Source organism: Dreissena polymorpha, chromosome 16 (assembly GCF_020536995.1).
Source record: "Dreissena polymorpha isolate Duluth1 chromosome 16, UMN_Dpol_1.0, whole genome shotgun sequence".
In the NCBI taxonomy this organism is placed as follows: Eukaryota; Metazoa; Mollusca; class Bivalvia; order Myida; family Dreissenidae; genus Dreissena; species Dreissena polymorpha.
The window spans coordinates 35916887-35938926 of NC_068370.1; the positions used below are offsets into that span (position 1 = coordinate 35916887).

The following is a 22040-nucleotide window of genomic DNA, read 5'->3' on the forward strand; positions in this document are numbered from 1 at the left end:
GATATCGAGTGATCCGCATTTTAAATAACGCGCTTAAAAACACCACGTGACTCACCTACATACCCGGATATTCAACCAGATTTTACCATTCTTTAAAACTGTTTTGTTGCTTTAAAATCGTACACAAGCACAAAGGGAAGGGAAAAAAGTTGATCAAACTTCAATCAACCGAAAAGCCATATATTAAATTATATTCTCAGAATACATAATATAATTTCATAAAGAAGGGTGGGAGTATACATGCTCAGCCTCCGGCTTTACTCAAATAATGCCCATCATCCTTCACTAAAGCTTGGATGATGGATCATTATTTTCCGTAAAGCCTCCGGCTTTCACATGTATACTTAGCATCTTTAAATCTAGCAACAAAACCGATCACAAACAATAACAACGGCGAGTATCTTTTACTAAAGACTTCCATCATAACTATCATTATCAATCATTTATGGATGTAACACTACAGACATTTTCACAGGAGATTCAACCCTGTTAAAACAAATCAACACAACATTTTGGATATGCAATCTTCATCAACACATTTCATTACTAGTTTAAAATAATAATTATTAACTACCTAACACAGCGTCATTAATTGACACTGATTTATCTACTCCAGTTATAAAAATTCTTATCAAATTTCCAGTCTGGAGTTTTGAAAAATGCCCACGAAGGATCATCCTTTATTATATGCTGCAGAAGTAGCTGCATAAAACACTAACAAAAAATATACATTTCTAAAGGCTTTCTAAAGGCTTCAGTACATTTTACATAAAACAACACGGTATGCATAACATACAATTTCTCATAATGAAATTTTCTAAAACTAACAGATAATTATTATGCTTATTAGTGATTATGAGATGATTAGGAAACACAAAACACACATTATTATTACTTGTCTTCATATAGCCTAAGTGTGTTAAGTAACACTAAAGTCTAAGCCCTGGGACGCAGGATAATACTATTAAAGCAGACACCTAAAGTGTCATCATTTTCATAGTCAGTTTATTTAATGGATACAAAGACCATAAAATTTGAGAACAGTACTCACACTCCATGTGAATATATATATCTAGGAAGAACTGGCCAAATATTAAATATTCCTACATAAATTTAGTTATAAAAAATATATTGGAACACCAAATGTAACCATTGTAATAGCATTGCATAATGAGTATTTAACACTAAATAGGATTTCTAATCCTCATGGAGGTCATACACCACTACACCTTCAGTCATTTGAAAGGGACTGTAAAGCCATTGAACCACACCATAAATACCACTTTTTCCAGGTCAAACGATATTGATTCCTTGTCCATGGTATATAGGCTGACAGGGCAATTTCTGCAGTTCTTTGTGAAACTCCCCAACTCGACAATGATTGCCGGATATAGTCACCACGACCATCTTCAATGAATGAATGAGAGGATGCACCATGCTGCTGTGCGGATGAAACAATAGGTCCAAATGTCTCAGTAACCTGACTGGCAAAGAAATTATATTAGACAATACCAATGGATACCATGATTATATTAGACAATACCAATAGATACCGTGATCAACTTTTCCAAACAGGACAAACTAAAAATGACTGTTATACTTCATCAGAAATAATCATATTGCATATTTTGCCAATCAGATTAAATGGTTGAAAATATAAGGCTACATACCACTACAAGACATATAAAATACATCAACACCATAAGACCCTAGTTCTGGGAACCATTAAACAAATGTATCTATGTATTAAGCCTAGACGCAAAAAGGTCTGTATCTGACTAAAACAGGTGTCTTCAACTTCTAGAAAAAATATCAGATTTAATATCCACTATGTGGAGTTTGAAAACTTTTTAGAATAAAAATCTGCTTAAATATTAGTATTTCCTGGAATATGAATTGCTGAAATAAAAAATATTTGTGTATATTAAAACACCAAATCCAAATGCCTTATACCAAGCAATCCATAGGACCTTAATTCATTGCTCCCATATCTGTAATATAAGACACAGAAGTAACATTAACACTTTGTATCTTAATGTGAATATCACAGTGACAAGAAAATGAGGATTGCAAAGAATAAAAGATGGAAATAGCTCCAAATAATTAATAGAATGTTACATACACTATTCTTAACTCCATCTACCATATGCATATTGTTCACTATATCTGCAACATAACAAACCCATCCTTCCATAGAGGCATCAGTTGCTAAGTGAAACAAAATATCCTTTTGCCTTATAGTCTTTCCATTTCCAGAGACCACAATAGTTATCCACAGTTTTAACTCCTCCTTACTTCCATTACTCAAATATGTACCTTTATCAAAGTCATTAATATCCCCATGACCTCTAAACTTATCGCGCTCTAAGTTTCTATAATACAAAGGCGCCTCTATAATAGCAAAAAATGCATTAACTACATGGTATCTGCCTGTGAAGGAAACAATTTCTCGTACTCTCACATGCCTTGTATGCAATACAGTTTCATAATCAGTCACAATCTTCTGTGCTATGCCCTCTGTTAAAACACCATAAACCAGACGGTATCAATGACAAAACCAAAATGACTACTAATCACTATTATCTGCGAAGGCTGTAATACAGATATTTAATTATTTATAATTAATCCTAAAAATTTCAATATGTCTAGAATCCGGTTTAAATTTTGTAAACAGGTCTCTTTAATTTGATGCATATTAATTGAAACATCTAGAATATAATATAAACACATGATTTCCATAAATCTAAACCAAGCATGTATTGGCTGTAAATTTATGTTAACAATTTTGGAGCTGGCGCTAAATTAGGCGTCAGGCAAACAAACTTATAGAGTTCCATTCAATCCGAAAATAAATTCTTTGATCATGTTCACTCCAAGGTACTTAAAGTATATGTATCCTGCAGATCTATACTCTAAAATAATCATTCTTCTGAATGAGATCCAAAAACATATATAACATTTCTTATTTACAGTGCTCATAAACAATTAATTCATTAGATATTTCAAATTAATTACTGGTCTATAATTCTCATTTGCTTTAGGCACTATAAAAATATTAGAAATAAACTGATTGTTTTCATCACTTGACTGTACAATCGCTCCTTTTTTAAGCAAAAGATTTACTTCCTCATTAACAAATAATATTTGATCAAAACTAAATGGAATTTCATTTGAAATAATGTTTAGCCAGGAATAGTCAGAAAAATCCAGGAGTCTAGTAAAAATTTCTCCCATTTTTGCACGTGATACTTAAATTTTCCCTCAGTGCATACCAATAGTTTATTGACTGGTCAGCCATAGTAACAGTAGCATTGGGAATAGTCTACTTATCTAAAGGCACCGCATGATCGAGTTGCCCCTATGTATGAACCCCTTTGAGGGTATGGTGAACCTAATGGCATTAGGAGGTTCAAAACTTCCAATGAAAGTTGCAGGATGAAAAAACTTCTACCCAGAGAGCGTCTTAAGGGTCTTGCATAGAACGCTCGCATTCTCATATCATTCACAAAGCAAAACAATTGTCACAGTTTAGAATTTCTTTGCTAATATTATCACCAAACTGCATTGATGAAACTGGTGTATTAACATTACACAGATTTGAATACTTTTTGTTTACATTTGGTCTTATCATATACCTGCGCCTAAGAGATAGATTATATAGTACATTATGGTCATATAAGAGACTAAATTAATAACCTCAGGACTATTAGCAATCTGTGTCCTTACCATATTGGCCAACTTAATAATAGGCACAATCCCTGTTGCCACGGCGCTAAATTCTAAATCTCCACCATGTCCTGATTTTGTGACCTTGCCCTTTTCCCTAGGACTTTCCAAATTTCATTGTTAATCAAAGGTGCACCCAGATACAAACAATTATCTGGTAATTTATATTTTAAAAAACAATTGAATCAGTGTCACACTGAACAGAACAAACGGCGTAAATCAAATTAGGCCACGACTTTTATATTTCTTGGTTTACAAAACCGCCGACCCTAATTTTTGGAAAATGGGAAAAAAAATAAAATCGGAAAATCGTCTTTTTTTTATATATTTTATTCCCGACCGCACTGAAAAACGAGCGAAACGAGAAAAAAAAACGATCCGGTTTGAGTACGGTTGCGAATAAAATCAAGTAAGTACAATCAACGATTGGTTCACATATATTACAGAGATCGGGATATTTTTCAATGTGACACAGTCCTTTTATGGGCACTTCTCAAAATTTATTTAATTACAGACAATAGGAAAATCAGCGTCAGTAAAATGTCGACCGCATCAAAATTTATTTCCGAGTCTGTGACGCAACTATATTGTTTAACATGTTTATTATATTAAACATACCCGATATTATAGTAGATAAAAAGTATTACCTTGCAATTTGATAATTAGTATAAATAATCCAATAAAACACTGCCATTATTTACGATATATGTGTTTAGGAATTTTGTAAACACGTCCGCCATAGTTTATAGGAACTGTACAGAAAGTTTGGAAATCGGAACAAATCGGTATATCTCGGAAAATCATTGATAAATGTATTTGTCGTTTTAATGCTTAGGGCCGAGTAATTTCGGCAAATCGGAACTCAACTTGCGTATTAAAAATACTAGCTCAATTAACCGTTAAACTCCGCCTCCGTTCTCTGCAAAAGATTCGAAGGCGGAGCTATGCACGTGCTATTATTAAATTGGAGGATTGCAATTGAGAAACAAACGCACGATTGGTTCGGCATGTTGATTGCTAGACAAAGGAAGCCAATTTTGTCGGCGCGAAATTTGTCGCTTTATTGCTTCGACAGCAAGCGGCTTTCCTTTGATGACGTCAAACTGTCAATTCACACAGACTGCACATTTTCGGAAGACTTTAACTGGCTCCTTGTTTACAATTCCAGTAAAAACACTTGCTAACATTAAACTTTAAATTAAATTATCAAAATAAAGCAAAAGCCAAGTTGACAAATATGATTGTATTAATTCGCGTCAGTTTAATAAAGACGTGTTGCGTTGTAAATCAACGAGTTTTCATGACAACAACAACTTTAACAAACATTACCGCGACGACGCGGGGATCGATCTACCTCGATTTTTTTTCATGGACGATGTCATAAGTCCAATAAGAGCAAACACATACTTTGTGTATGAGTAGTTTATCTTATATAAGATTTATGCAACGGGCATCGCATTGCGTAATGGTGCGCATCGAATTACGGAAATGAAGCGCAGTTTTTCGTTTTAATGGGAGAAGAACGCATGTCATTTAATGGAGTGTTTAAAATTGCCTGATGTTACAAAAGGTGCTTTTAGGTGACTCATTTCATTTGAAGATATAGATGTGTTTCATTGCATAATTAGATTTTTCGTCTCTGTGTTAAGGTTATAAAAGATATGATGTCTTTGTTCTGATGTTATAAGTATTAACTTCTTTTTCCAATGTTTTTTTTTTTTTTTTTTTTTTCGACCGCCCGATGGACCATTTTCAAAATTATTTTTGTAAACCAATAAAAAAAAAAGTCGTGGCCTTAGCCAAATATTGGGGAATCGCAACTTCCTTTTCAAATGCCCTTAAAATTAGGCAAATCCCCAAAAACCTCTGAGGAGGGATCATTGTCAATACCATCAAACACGTCTGCTGAGAACTCAGCCCAGTATTCTTTTAATTATAATTATATTATTTTACTATAAGTGAACATTACTGTCACTATCATAATGGTCCATTTTCAAATGGATGTTTGGTCAATGGTATAAATTATGCCCATAATAGTGGGTAATGTCATCATTTTCCGTGACTACGTCATCGGAATTTACTCCAAAAGCAATTTCAAATTGTCAATTTCTTGCTTGGACAATTTAGAAAAAGAAAACACATTGGAATTCATTATTGGATTGATGCACGTGCTCATAGAAGCTGACGACATATTTCTGTCAGTCTTTTAACTTACTTTTTGAATAAATTACACATATATATAAGCAACCTTTTAGCAAACAACTGCCTTGCCTTTCGTTTTATTAATAACTATAAACTATAATGTCTTTCTGAGAACAAATGACAATAAAAAATCATCACATCCAAAATCCGAAATTTCGGACAGTGTTTTCCGATGCACGTGCTCATAGAAGCTGACGACATATTTCTGTCAGTCTTTTAACTTACTTTTTGAATAAATTACACATGTATTATAAGAAACCTTTGAGCAAACAACTGCCTTGCCTTTCGTTTTATTAATTACTACATACTTTAATGTCCTTCTGGGAACAAATGGCAATAAAAAATCATCACATCCGAAATCCGAAATTTCGGACAGTGTTTTCCGCGAGCAAAGCTCGTCAGATATTTTTGCTCTAATTATTGCCAAACAAATTAAATACTAGGACTACGTCCTTAGTAAGGCAGTATTAAACAATAAAAACGATAGATACAATCAATTTCAACAGGAATTTACCTACCTGTCCAGAGAACGAACCACTCGACAGAACGCCAAATCGAAGAATGGTAAAATCTGGTTGAATATCCGGGTATGTAGGTGAGTCACGTGGTGTTTTTAAGCGCGTTATTTAAAATGCGGATCACTCGATATCGTCATCCCGATATGCTAAGTATACATGTGAAAGCCGGAGGCTTTACGGAAAATAATGGTTTTGGTTGCTTTAAAAACATGGCCACCAGGGGGCGGGGCATTTTTCCTTATATGGCTTTATAATGATATAGTAAAATCTTGTTAACACTCTAGAGACCACATTTACTGTCCGATTTTCATGAAACTTGGTCAGAAGATTCATCCCAATAATATCTTGGATGAGATCAAAAATGATGCCAGTTGGTTGAAAAACATGGCCACCAGGTGGCGGGGCATTTTTTCTTATATGGCTTTAGTAAAACCTTGTTAACACTCCAGAGGCCACATTTATTTTCTGATCTTCATGAAACTTGGTCAGAAGATTTGTACCAATGATATCTTGGACGAATTCGAAAATTGTTCCGGTTGGGGGAAAAACATGGCCGCCAAGGGGGCATGGCACATTTCTTTATATAGCTATAGTAAAACCACGTTAACACTCTACTTAATGTCGATCATCATGAAACATTGTCAGAAGATTTGTCCCAAAGATATCTTGGACAAGTTCAAAAATGGTTCCAGTTGCTTGAAATACATGGCCACCAGGGGGCGGGGCATTTTTCCTTTTATGGCTTCATGAATCTTCATGAAACTTTGTCAGAATCTTTGTTTAAATGATATCTTGGATGTGTATGAAAATGGTTCTGGTCTGTTGAAAAACGTGGCTGCCAGTGTGTTCACTAGTCATGAAAGTTGGCAAGAACATTTTGTTCTAATGACATCTTGGGCTGCACAGAACTGGTCAGTTTCTTTCCTCTCAGGTGATCGACTTTGGGCCTTTTAGGCCCACTTGTTTTAGGTTGAGGGGAAAGGTAGCGGGGCCCTTTAGCAGGGGAAGTTCGCGTAGTTTTGCTGGAAAAGGGGAATTTTTAGCTTGTTGAATAACTGTGTGTTTTAAAGAGTTAAATCACATTCAATAGCTTATACAGTGTTTCTTAAGTTATAGAAGCATCTTTCAAGCTCATTAGCTATTCTCTTAGAGGATATAGAGGATACATTTTAAGATAACACAAAACTGTCATGTAAAACATCATATTCTTCATAGCCAAAGACTTCAATGTAGATGGAAGTCATGTAAAACGTTGGGCAAAGATGATAAATATGAGTAGGCAAACCAAATGTGAAAGCATATACCGACTTGAAAAACACAAGTAAAGCTGCTTAATTTCAGTTCTTAAACCAGGTCAGATTTTTAGGTTAATCAATTGATTATCACGTATAAAATCACTGACTGACAAATTTAACCACTTATTACTAAGCAATGAGGCAATGAGTGTTTTGAATTACTTCCCTTTTATATTGTACATTGTACCTGACTAGCCACCATTTGTTTAAAAAAAACAACATGAGAAAGCCAATTATTTTATCTAAGATGTTTTGTTTTAGATAGAGCTAGCTATATTAATTGAAAAGATGCCCGTTTCAACTCTTCTTTCTTATTATTTCTTTGAAAAATCAACAAAATACGGGGTCGCAAAAACCGATGACAAATAGAAAATCGCAGAATTTTGGCTTCAGTTTTCTCATACTAGAGGTGAAATAATTGTTTGAAATGATTTTGATTTGTTTTGATACACATGTTTCCTTACATGTTTCTCATAACTTGGACTGAATTTATGGAATAAAACTATTCTTTTTTTTACATTTTGTACATATATTATAGACATCCTGAGGAAAAGGGGAAATTTATATTTGTTTTAAGGAGAGGAAAATGGCCCCAAAAAACCACTGGCAATGTAAAGTAGTATTTGTCTGACTACTTTCAAGTAATAATAGTTAAGTCTGACATCGTTCAGCAACAAATGGAGATGCTTGGATTCATTCTCAGAATTTATCTATAGTTGTTATTTATGTTTATGTAAGGAAATATGAACCGGTAATCACAAGATAATGATGTGAAAACTGCAAGAGGATTACAATCTTTGGAAGAAAATATTACCCAACAGCAAGTCCAAGAATCGTGCATTTCACTGTGGGCCTTTCGAAATATTAGTTAGCAATGTCCATTTGGTCCTCAATGCTTTCACCATGTCTGCTAGTGCAATTTTTATTTTAATTAACCCATTCTGTCCATTTCAGATACTGACACTAAGTTATACGAATCAAATACGTGTACAGGAAGACCCTGAATGCCTTTTTTATCATGAAGAAACAAAAACAATGGAAGAATGCAATGAAACCAAACATGGTAAGTCTGCATAGTGATTCTTTAAATTAGTTTCAGGGCTCGAAATTAACACTCGCACACTCGCACAATGCGATAGAAAAATACCGTTTGCGAGTTAAGTTTTAAGCCACTAGTAATTTTTTGCAAGTAAAGAAATAGTGAAAAAAAGCAGTAATATTGCTGATGCGTTCGACGTTCTGAACGCTAAACCATAGGTAATAGAACGTCCTAATACCCGTATGCGGAAGCGCGCACCTTGTATATAGACTAGTATACTTATAGTACAGATACGAGGATAGCATTGGTACAAAGAACGTTTAACAGTCGACTAATTCACACGTGTTGATTGAACTTGAACAGACATGGTGTCGAAGCGAAAAATAACTAGTTTCTTTTTGCCGACAGATGGAAATAACAATACGAAAGATAAAGCAAAGTTAACTGTTGAATAAAAAAAACGAAATTAAATTATGTTTCCAGCAAAATTTGCGAGAATGTTTATGATTTTGCGAGTTGGTATTAAAGCTGCTCGCAATGTTTTGCAAGTAGAAAAAAAAATTAAATTCGAGCCCTGAGTTTGGTCTGTTGAAATGAATAATGTGTATGGAAGGTGCTCTATCAAGCTAGCGATGAAAATGAAAGTTATTAATTTTATATAGGATGCAGTACAAAAATAAATGTTTTATACAGACATAGAGGAAGACTGTCACAATTTAAAGACCAGAATGGCCCACAAGGAGAAAATATTTACAGACCAGTTGTTAATTTCATCTATTAGAAGTGTTTAAACGGGAGGGCATTTGGGCATTGCAAAATAAGTTTAAAAAAGGCGTTTTAAAACATGGTTGATTAAGAAATGGGGAAGAAAGAGTGTAAAACCCAATTTTGGAAAATAAATAAAGGGTGTTAGAGCAAAGTCGGGTAATTTCGACACCTTAAGAGTAAAATTTGATTTAGTCATGATGTGTCGAAATTACCCTCCAAGTGCCCAAACTTAATGAAAAACACCGTTTTGACTTGTTGATATTTGCTAACGAACGTTATTATCGTTGCCGGCATAACTCAAAACTTGAAGCGATTTAACTAAATGCGGCAGAGTGTAATTTCGACAGTAAGCGGCTAATTTCGACAGCTAGCGGCTAATTTCGACACTTGTCTTTGTATTAATTTTCAACAAATGTTTTTATCAGTTATTCACATTGTATCTCTAAATTAATAGAATTTCACGATCTCTTTAATGTCTAGTGTTAATTAGGTTGCGGTGGTTTAGTGGATGTGGTGTCCGCCTAACGATCAGGAGAGAGTGTCTAAATAAGTCGTAGGCTTTCCATGCAATGGAGCTTAAATAAATAGGATAATACTTAACTAGTGTTAATTGCAAATCAGAGAATTATAAATAAATTGCATTTAGAGTTCGTATTGTGCTCCCACTTGACTCAATATACAGTACAGACACCGTGTACTTAAACAAACGCCACTCGCCGCGATGTTCATCTCACTGTTAGCTTACCATTATGAACCCCGCGATTGGTGTTCAGATCAAATGTCGCGGGGGGCCGTTTGCCATAGACGAACACCGCAAATCACCGCGGACCCATAATGTCTACCGCGGTGTTCATCGTGTTCGCTAAAAATAATTTAACATAAACGTATTGAATTGATCCCTTTCATTTAAAAGTGATAATGAATAAATAAAGTCTATTTTTATGTACATGGTGGTCGAAAGGATGTGATAAGTATTTAAAATATATTGGCGACAATAAAACGCCCACGATACATATGTGTCAACTATATCTATCGCATACATGCAACTTCTCCCATCTTTATCCATTAGATCTACTCGATAATCCCATATACGCCCGATTTCCGTTTGTAAAGCAAATTATGTGATGGTAATATAGACGATAAGAGTGCTCAAGAATGTCATAAACATAAACGTTCGCAATTTTCGAAAGTATCAAATGAATTTCGGCATATGATTCTATTTAAAGATTTGATGAAATAAATGCCCAAACAAGACAGTTGTATTCCAACATGCGAAAATCACCTTACACGGTTTGCACGCGCCGGGTACAGCTATTTTCGGTAAGCAACTTCTAGATGAAATAAATGAATTTCTTTGTCCTGATAAAAAGCGCGCGAAAATTGGCTTGGTGTATTTATTTGTAAATAAAAATTTCGTAGCGGGTACAACATTGAGATCCTTTGATTTCCATTAAAAGCTTCGTTGTGAATTTCAACTAAAGTTGAAATATTTTGCGAAATATTTGACATTGCCATTAAGAGTTAATAGTATTGATCATCTAAACGCTTTATTTACGTTTCCGACGTTATGTAAGTGTAAAAATTTAAGTGCATACGTGTGCACATACATATAATATCTACATGTAGTACACATGTATATGATTGTCTTTTGTACATGTACATTTAAAACGCGTGAATGACCCTCGCAGACAGGTGTTTACGGTGGTTGCGCAGCATCCGCGGTGATCACAGGTGATCCAATTAACGATATAATTAAGTAATAAAAAAATACAATTTCATTAATCAATAACCGTCACAATCTTTAAATAGCTCTAATTTTATATAATCTGCTTGACAAAATATAGAGAGCTAAATAAAATATTCAATAAGCTGCATACCATTAAAAGAGTACAGTAATTCTATTTAACGATTCTATCTTTCCATATGCGCTGGGAATGCTTGAAAACATTTGGAGTGTCGGAATTACCCACCATCGTATAAAATCGGAGGATAATTTCGACACCCCACAAATCATAGTCTAAAAAACGCTTGGCGCCATTCAAACACAAATACAATGTCAAGTGAAACACATTTTAAACTAGAACTTGTACAAATACCAGAAATACAGCGAAATCCCGAAGGGACGTAATTGGCAATTATGTAACCTCCCTTAGCGAAGCTCATAACGTTATAAAAATTCGCTAAGTAATACAATGTACGTATTTTAAAAGACTCACTTACATGCAATTAGCGATACGTTTGATAGAGAGAGATGTTATCTGGTGACGTCACAACACCAACTACGTCACATTTTACAACGAAATCATATGGGATGATGATGATTTAAAACATGTCTGATAAATATTGTGAAAAGTGTCGAAATTAGACGACTGTCGGAATTACCCGACATTGCGCTAGTTTCAATTTAGGGAAAATATTTACACCTATAAACATAGAGACTTTAGTTTCATTAGTTTAAACCTATTTATTTTAGCTCGATTGCATAGAAAGTAATTCCTACTCAGGGGTGGCGAAATCAAATGTCCGAGTTGCCCGAGTCGTACATTTGCTTGTCTGGGCAACTGATTTTTTTCAATTAAGTTGTCCGTGGACAACAAGTTTTTTAAAAGTCGGGTCCAGGTATACAAAAAAATACATTGTATTAAAGCCGTAATTAAACTTTACAAAACCCGATGTTGACATGCGATTACATTGCCAGTGCTATTTGCGGAGCAATCAAGCTAAAATACGGGCACTCCCCTGCGCAGTGATCTCCCTTATTCTATAAGAGACCAGGAGCATGCCACATTTTAAACATTTGGCCCGACTGTTAGACAGTGTACAGACTGGTTTCTTTATTTTTACAATCAGACGGAAATAAAAAGTATCAAAGTAAGGTAATCAAAACACGGTCTACCTTGTTATTTAAAATGACTTTAATGGTAAAATTGGAACATTTAGTTTTTTTAAATCTTCAACAACGGAGCAGAAACCCGAAGCTTTGAGCAGTCCACCTCCCAAAAAACTAAGAAAGATTATGATAAAAAATATGATCTAAGTAAATGCACCAGAACTTTTCAAGAAATTTGGCTCACAGATTTTCAATGGTTACCAGTTGATGATAATCAAATTGCTACCAGTGCGGAGCCTCAGTCTGATGAGGTCCACATATTGGACTAGTTTAATTTGTTAAGATTACGGTGTACTTATGTTCAACACATGTTTTAATAACAATAGCTTTGCAAGATTAAAAGTTTTAGAAAGTCTTTATATTGTTTATAATATACTGCTGTAATAAATGTACTATTTAAATACAACTATAAACAAAACTAGCAAATCATACTCATTTTGGTATATTCCACATTGTTTTACATTAATCAATAAATGAGTGTATAATTTATATAAACATTAACGGACAAGTGTAGTTCAGCAACGGACAAGTTAAATTTCCTAAATGGTTGTCCGTGGACAAGTATAGTTTTTTGAGATTTCGCCACCCCTGCCTACTTATTTGAAATGCTCTCGAGTCCGTTTCCTGGGCCTAGAACCAGTACTTGGTGTCTATATGGGTGATCGAAAGAACGCTCCCACAGCGGGGATCGAACCCGTGACCTCCTGGTCGCTAGGCGGACACCATATCAATTACACCACTTTAGTTTCATTGATGTATATTACTAACATATTAATTAATACATGTATACTTAATAGGTTTACCTTTAAATATCTTCTATTTCACTTACATGCTATTGAGGTAAACAGAATAGAGTGACAAACAATAAAGCATTAAACTGTGAAACCATTATTGATCGTCCGGCATTAATTTTTGTGTATTTCGTCAGTCGACCGATTGACAAAGTTAAGATCCTAATGAACAATTACGTCCCATATTTGAACAAAATTAAGACTGAATTACCCAAGGCATGAGTCATTAAAATCCAACGTAATCCGAGCATACATACTTCGTTTGTTTTGTTATCAAGATACACCTGGTTTTGACACAGAGGGGTGTAGATTTCACAGTGTACTTAACTGACACATGACATTGCTGTAAAACACATGTGCAGTGCAGCTGTATCGACTGCGATGACTTTATTTAGGTAGAATAGTAATAATTAGCTCTGATTGTTAAGAACTTTATTGTCCATTTTGTGTATTGTGTTTTTAAGCGTTGTTGCAGATTATAATTATAGCCTCCAAACAGCGAATCCGTATCAAAGACAATAAAGGAAATTAAAAGATGACAATGTGTGATCAGCACCTATCTGATATACATTCTCTGCATTGATAACACATTAATACAAAACGAGGGCTGCCCGCAAGACTGTCTTAACTGCCTTTTTTGAAATTTTACAGGAGAAGCAAAAAAGCATTTCATTTTCTCCATTTTTATTGTTAACAACAAAATACTTCACATTATATTAAAGAATGGAGAAACAAACATGTTTCATATAATCAAGACAATATATCTTGAAAAATAAAATAACTTGAATTGAGTTACTACACTCTTGCGCTGAAATTGGACATGTTCAGGATTTTGAATTCCCTGCAAAACTGTTTTAAGTCAACTAACTACAGTATTGCAGGAAATATTAATTGTCAGCAATACTTTTTTTCTCTGCAATACAAAAGTAAGGGTTATAGAAATAACATTAACATTCTTAAAAAGGGAACTTTTTGTATTTTTTTAGTTTTTCAACACATGTTACACTAAAAATTTGCATATTTGCATATATATTTGGCATTTGGTATGAACAATTTAACAAAGTATCAAAGAGTACATAAACATGGAAAAAACTGCAAATTGATTATCATTAACCTTATTATCTTAATAGATAGGCAAAAACATTTCATATCTTAAATATTTCATGATTTGCTTCATTTTGTATTATAAAATCCTAAGTTTTCAGTAATTTCAATAATTCAGTGCACACATTAGATAGAACTTAAACCAATAAAATAACAATAGTAATTGACAGCAGGCAAATCGTTTTGTATAATAATTTTTCAATGTTAATGTTAGAATAGTTAACATCTATTACTTCATTTTAATGTTATATATGTAATTATTAACTGATATAGTTCTCAGGGATTCTGTAAGAACTACCTCTATTTTTTACTGTCAGACATAACTGCTCAAGTTAATCAATAATTAAGAATTAAAAACAAATTTCTAAAAATGTTAAGTATTATTCAAATTAGAATAATAATGTCTAATGTATGTAGCATTTATATACCGAGACATTGTTCTTGTCCATAAACAACTTAACAGCAAGTATAGTTGACAGGTCTGTAGATACAAATTAACAGCACTAATGCAAATTCATGATTGTATTCTAGTTTATTGTTATCCATTAGAACATACTGGTGAATAATAATTAGTATTATTCATACATTAACGTCAGTATCATTCTGTATAATATTGCCATGCTAAAATATGACCGATTTGAGTTACTTGTGGGATAACAATAGGAAAATGATCAATTACACCTTTAGACAACCATAAGGCCGACCAGGAGGCGGCTGCAGAAGGCCGCAGGGCGGCCACTGATCAGGACGTCAGCAAAATGGACACAAGGGGTGGGGTCATCCCGACCGCCAGCCACGTAGAGTTGTCCAGCTATGATAGCACCGCGGTAACTGACCGTAAGGTGTACAGTTATCGGAATCCCACTGGTAACAGCCAGCACGAGTTGTCCAGCTATGATAGCACAGGGGTAAACAGCCATGAGGTGTCTAGTTATCGGAATCCCACTGGCAACAACCAGCAGGAGTTGTTCAGCTATGTTAGCACAGCGGTAACCGACGGTAAGGTGTCCAGTTATCGGAATCCCACTGGTAACAGCCAGCAGGAGTTGTCCAGCTATCATAGCACCGCAGTTACAGCCATGAGGTGTCTAGTTATCAGAATCCCACTGGTAACAGCCAGAAAGAGTTGTCCAGCTATGATAGCACTGCAGTAAACAGCCATGAGGTGCCTAGTTATCAGAATCCCACTGGTAACAGCCAGCAAGAGTTTTTCAGCTATGATAGCACTGCGGTAAACAGCCATGAGGGGTCTAGTAATCGGAATCTCACTGGTAACAGCCAGCAGGAGTTGTCCAGCTATGATAGCACTGTGGTAACCAACAGTGAGGTGTCTAGTTATCAGAATCCCACTGGTAACAGCCAGCAGGAGTCGTCCAGCTATGATAGAACCGCAGTAACCAACAGTGAGGTGTCTAGTTATCAGAATCCCACTGGTAACAGCCGGCAGGAGTTGTCCAGCTATGATAGCAGTTTGCAAAGCTTTTGTTCCCCAAGTGTCTGTTGTTGCAGTCGGACCATGTGGTAGTGATGCTGATTCCGTTTGATGTCGCTGATGTCGCATCAAGCGTCCTCGTCCTGCTTAAGTTGCTAGGTTTGCTCCTGGAAAGGCCCGGTAGAGAGCCACTAACTAGTCCATATAGTCCTGTTTCTGTTTCCTTACTAAGAGGCTCCCCTGACGGCCCATTTGTCAGGTACGCACCAGAGTGCAGTTTACGGTCACGAAGTGCAGGCGATATCCAGTGAAACTCCCATGGAGGCGACGCACCCCCCTAACAATCTTCTTGTTCTGAGTAACCCCCTGGTCCCAAGTAATCCCCCCCACCCAGTGGGATCAGGATGTTCTGACCAGGCCGCCAAAGAGCCTGCTTTATGATGGGATGAGAAATTGGTTTGTATTTAAAAGCAAATTTGAGTGGTACGCCAAGATTAATGGCTGGTCGGAATTGATAGGCTGACTGACTGCCTGGGCTGGTGCCTCACAGGTAAGGTGGTTGACTTTTACACGTTGCTCACCGAGGGGAGAGGGACGGTACTTTACGCGGAGCTTATGCAGCAGCTGCAGAAGCGCTTTGGCGCCAGGGAGCTACCACTACTGTGCAGGGGCATTTCTATGTTGCCCATCAGAAAGTAGGCTAGTCCATAGACAATTGGTCAGATCGGGCACTGAAGCTGGCAACCATGGCGTTTTGTGATCTGCCCTACGCAATTATGCTGCTGAGCAGGCAGAGACGGAAGTTTTGTCAGGGTTTGCTTGATAAGGAGGTTGGCAAGCATGTAAGCCTGCAGTCATCCACATCAATAGGGGATGCAATGCACAGGATGAAAATATATAGCCATGTTCAGTCCGTTTGCACTGAGGCTCCAATGGATTCCCAATAAGAAAAAAAAAGAAAAATTGCGGTGGGTTCATGAGGCGGAAAAGGCACCCACTCCAGTCTGATGGGGTTAGTTGGTCAGCGGTCGACGAATTGACCCAGGTGGTCGCGACAGTTGCTTGCGAGCAACTGCTGGATGCTTAATGGAGCGATTGTACAACTCTTTTGAAAGTTTGGGCATCAATACCTGTGTCCGACCACCGGGTCAGCCGCTGCGAAATTAAGGAGACTACGTGAGTACCTTGTGGGAGGCCCATACTTAGGAACTTCCGCAACCAGTGGTACTATGACCGAAGCCAGGATAGGTATCTTGTTGGTGAGGGTGGTGGTGGACACATACCGGAAACAGACCGCCTATGAACGTGGTCCTGGTCCCAATGCTTACAAAATTGGAGCTGGAAACAGGCGAATTAATGGTAACCATATTGGGTACCAAGGTTCAAATTTCCATCCTGAGGGATCAAAGTGAAGCAGATATGGTTCCACTTGGGGCGAGCATTCTCGGCGGGACATATTGTGCCTTAAGTGTGGTGGTTTGGGACATTTCCAGCGTACCTGTGTGACCAATTAATATTTTTATATATGCAAAAGAACCAATGCTTTTTTACCTGCACAATTAATAATTACAGATTAAGTAATGCTTAAATCTCAATATCTAATAATTATTATATTAAAGTATTAAATGGAATGCTTAAATTAAAGAAACAACAACATAATAGTTTAATAGTCTTACCTTTGGCATGGTTTTAAAAAGGTGCATTCAGGGTTCTCAATAACTTTTGAGCCAACAGGCCAAAAGGTGAAACCAACAGGCCTACTAGTGGGGTCCGGGGGGCATGATTAAAATTGAGCACTTGATTTCCTGCATTTTGGACCATTTTATGGCTATATTAGTGGTCAACCAGGCACTTAAATTTGAGCATTTTTTGTGTGCATTTTATGAATTTTAGCTTTTTCTAAGTTAATATGAAAAGATAATTGGAAAAATCTCTTTATTACTTTTGTAAAATTTTAACTCGACATGTGATGAACAGAACATCATAATATTTTACTGCTTTTTGACCGATTCCAATATGCGCCTTTTCATTGTTGTTGTTGTAATGTGTTAAGAGAGATAATGAATCGACGTCTTTGCTTAATAGCAAAAAGTAACCAAATTACCAAAAAGACAAGCACATTTCGAAAATTCAATTGCCTATTTTCCAAATCTGATCGAATTTCAACCGGCCAAAATCTGATTTCAAACGGCTGATTTGGCTGGCTCTTATTGAGAACCCTGTGCAAAATCGGATCTTGTAGGTATAATATGAGATGTATGAGTTTGAAAATAACTCAAGGTGTTGTACAAAACCATTCAAACCATTTTTCAAGATAAACTTATGATGCCATCAATATTATGACATCACATTTAATTTACTTGAGACTGTATTGCAGGAATTTTTATTTTCAGAATGAGATAAGACTATATTGCATTTCAGACATACACACTATTTGCCTTAAGAATAAAGCAAAACTTTTTTTTGCAGTGATGTAAAACATGCTAACAGGTAAAAAAATGCAATAAAGTCAATTTTGTAAAAATATGAAGTTAAGACAGTCTTGCGGGCAGCTCTCAAAAACATATTTATTTGTGTTTGCATTTAACTACAATACAATAGCTTGTGTTTCGTGTATGGGCTATCAATCTTTTTAATCATTGACAGCTTTCTCAAGTTGTACGATACACGTTTCAAATCATTGTTATTTGTAGACAATATAATTTAAAATATTGTCTGCTAAAAAAAGCCCTATCAGGGGACAAAAATATTTATAAATGGCACTCGTCCTGCAGGACGAGTGCATTAAAATTTTCACTCGTCCTGCAAACACATGCACTTGTCCTTCAAATATGTGTGAAAGAAAGATTGCAAAGGACTGATATGACTAACAATGTTTCCTAAATCACTGCTAAAATGCTGCTTACTTAGTTATTCATGCCAGCTGATCACAGAAGAAATGTTAACTTACTTTATTTATGAGGAACACAAAATAAATAAATGAAGACAAATTAGGTTTTTCCTTTTTCTAATACTTGCGTGCTTTCCATTTCGGATGGTTGAACATCGCTCCTGCCCCCTTTAAAGAACGCTCGTATGTCAGACATTTTTCAGATGAAATTCAACTGGTTTAAAACCGTACTTCGCAGTAAAATAATTCTTTAAAAAAATCAATACTTACAGTGAATGAAGTCAGATGGTTCCCTGTCAACATGGACGCGCAAAGTTTACACCAAAAAGCCAATATTTACTCGGGACACAGTCTCGCATAACAACGCGCACCTGCTGTATGAAATTTACAATAACGATTTCTGGTTCATTCGCGTTCTACTTTCGGAATAGATATGCTTTAAGAAAAGATTTTATTTAATGAAAAAGAGTCTTACTGGTCAGAAAATACATATTTTAACATCAGTTTTTTTTCACTCGTCCTGTAGGACGAGAGCTTTAGGGAAATTCACTCGTCCTTTCAAGATTTCACTCGTCAATACGAGCGGACGAGTGGAATTTTTGTCCCCTGCCTATGAACCCCTTGTCCGACTCCATAAAGTACTGTAAATTTTACACTTCTGAAAAATGGTGTATGTTTGTGTTTATGAAATTCTTAAACACATTTACCGAGACTTGGACCCTGTCATTGGCGTTTCATGGGAGTTACACAGTATTAACTAAAATTTGCTAAATTCATTGACATTATTAAACATTTCATTTCATACAAATCTTTTATTGTACTTAAAGTGATCAAATATTTACTAGTCTTGAAACTTTATTGAAAACTGACAAAAGTTGTTTGCTAACACTAATTATAACCGTTTTCACCTTCTCTAATTTGCGCCAATAAAGGTTAGATTGTTATCAGTAATTGAATAAGACCAAGTGGCAATTGGCTTGCAAAAAATTAACCCACTTTCATACAAAACACACTTAAACCACCATTAAACTGTTTTTTCTAAGTTTTTCTGAGCGGAAGTTGTTTTTTGCTATAAAAGCAAGTTTTATGTGAGTTAAACTGTTATTAACTGAGTTTAAAGTTAGTTTTTTAGCTCACCTGTCACAAGTGACATGGTGAGCTTATGTGACCGTGTGATGTCTGGCATCCGTTGTGCGTGTGTGTGTGTGTGTGTGTGTGTGTGTGTGTGTGTGTGTGTGTGAGTGCGTGCGTGCGTGGCTGTGTGCGCGCGCGTGCGTGTGTGCGTTTGTCAACAATTTGTTTGTGTAGACAGTAGAGGTCACAGTTTTCATCCAATCTTTATGAAATTTGGTCAGAATGTTTATCTTGATAAAATCTGGGTTAAGATTGTATTTAAGTCATATGGGGTCAAAAACTAGGTCACTAGGTCAAATAATAGAAAAACCTTGTGTAGACAATAGAGGTCACAGTTTTCATCCAATCTTTATGAAATTTGCTCAGAATGTTTATCTTGGAGAAATCTGGGTTGGGATTGTATTTGGGTCATCTGGGGTCAACAACTAGGTCACTAGGTCAAATAATAGAAAAACCTGGTAAAACCTTGTGTAGACAATAGAGGTCACAGTTTTCATCCAATCTTTATGAAATTTGGTCAGAATGTTTATCTTGATGAAATCTGGGTTGTGATTGTATTTGGGTCATATGGGGTCAAAAACTAGGTCACTAGGTAAAATCCTAGAAAAACCTTGTGAAGACAATAGAGGTCATAGTTGTTATAAAATTATGATCTTAATGAATAGCAACTCCAGAAGCTGAGTGGCTAATCAGCTGATAACAGAAGAAAACCAATAATAATTGACACCACTTCAACTAAAATCGGTCTTACACATTTGTTTTTAAAGATATGATTATCATTTAAAGTTATTTAAATAGGAAATAAAATTACCTTTCAAATGGTATAAATATCAATTTGATACTGATTGATTACAATTAGACGGCTTGAATTCAGGCTTGTCCAGCGTCTTTGCCAGGTCACAGGCTTTTTCGTCATGAACAGGCCTAGACACTGGGATGTCTCTTGACCTAGCATTTGTGAACCAGGTTGTGAGCGCTGCTTCCACATCAGCCGCTTTCCCAGACCGATGACGTTTTCGTTCTGGGTTAGCATTAGACTCATATACCTCCATTATGTTGGCTCCATTGGAGGATATACGAGAAACTTGACCTTGGGAGCATCCCATCTTCTGCGCTATTTGTGTCTGTGTCATTTTCTTGTCTAGCAGTTTTATGACTTCATATTTGTCAGCAAGGCTGAGATCGTTGCGTTTTCGCTTATTTGACATCATGTCACATTCCATCACCTTTTGCAAACTGTGGAGCAAGACACGTCAACAGTTTGTTTTCGGCAACACACTCTTTAATTGTTTCTTAACACAACAAACTGTTGAAATGTGTTACTCGACAGTTTGCATTTGAAAGTTCGCGCCTGACTGCACACCGGAGACTCCAGTGTTTGCATTGTACAAGCTCGCATACTACACCTGTTAGTCACGTGACGCTTGACAGATGCTGCATACATGCATGGTGTGAAATAAAAACAAAGGCTGTCAATTGAGCGCGTCTGTCAAAATCGTCGATACGATTCATATCCTTGGAGATTTATGACATACTTTGCTGGATTATGGAACAGAACAGAACAGACATTTTATTTAGACTTATACATAAGTACATCGTCTTAATACAAACAGTATAAAATAAATATGTCACGTTTTCATTACATTTAAGTTGAAAACAAATACATGTTTAACCCTTTCCCTGATAGACCTCTTATCTGATCTGCTACTCCAGGCCAATACCAGTCCTGCTGTTCTGATAACAGTGACTCCATATACAGCTGATAAGCCTGACTACACCATCTCAATAGGGTTATTGGGAAAATAATGGAAACATTCTCAACTGTTACACCTGTCTTGTTTAGGCTTAATTTTCACTAAGTTTCTTGCATTTCACATCATTTGTGTCAATGTAAATATTGTAGAGAAATAAATTCTCATTCCAACCATATAAATTTTAAGTCTGTATTCTAATAAATAATACGAGGATATAAGTTATAACAAGTAATACAAGTGTATGCGAATGCAACAAGAAATGCAGTGAGAACCCCACCTTAAAATATTGAATTGTAACATTAAGAGATTAATCTTTTGATTTGTCGGCATTTTGTTTTTATTTCAGACTCCATGCAGTTTTCAGATCATAATCTCTGTGCTTTATTACCCGAACTCGTTAGTTTCTGGACACGTGTACTACTGAAAAAAGCCACCGGGATTGCGTTTTATGTCCCAAACAAGCCCAAAGTGTCTAGTATCCCGTGTGTTTTATCCCT

At 35.9% G+C, this 22040-nt stretch overlaps 1 protein-coding gene across 8 annotated transcripts in view; it reads left to right on the top strand.

Moving 5' to 3' along the window:
* The window catches only part of LOC127861598 (speract receptor-like), a 767747-nt gene that overhangs the window by 100044 nt on the left and 645663 nt on the right, over positions 1-22040 (top strand). For 7 of the 8 annotated variants that reach the window (XR_008040289.1, XR_008040290.1, XM_052400229.1 and 4 more), the window contains exon 2: positions 8696-8804. The exons of the other annotated variant lie outside the window; for it this stretch is intronic. Coding sequence is in view for 4 of the 7 variants with exons in the window: in XM_052400229.1 (XP_052256189.1) it covers positions 8696-8804 (109 nt within the window). In the remaining 3 variants the exon portion in view is untranslated. The remainder of the gene's footprint in view (positions 1-8695; positions 8805-22040) is intronic. 8 annotated transcript variants of the gene reach the window in all.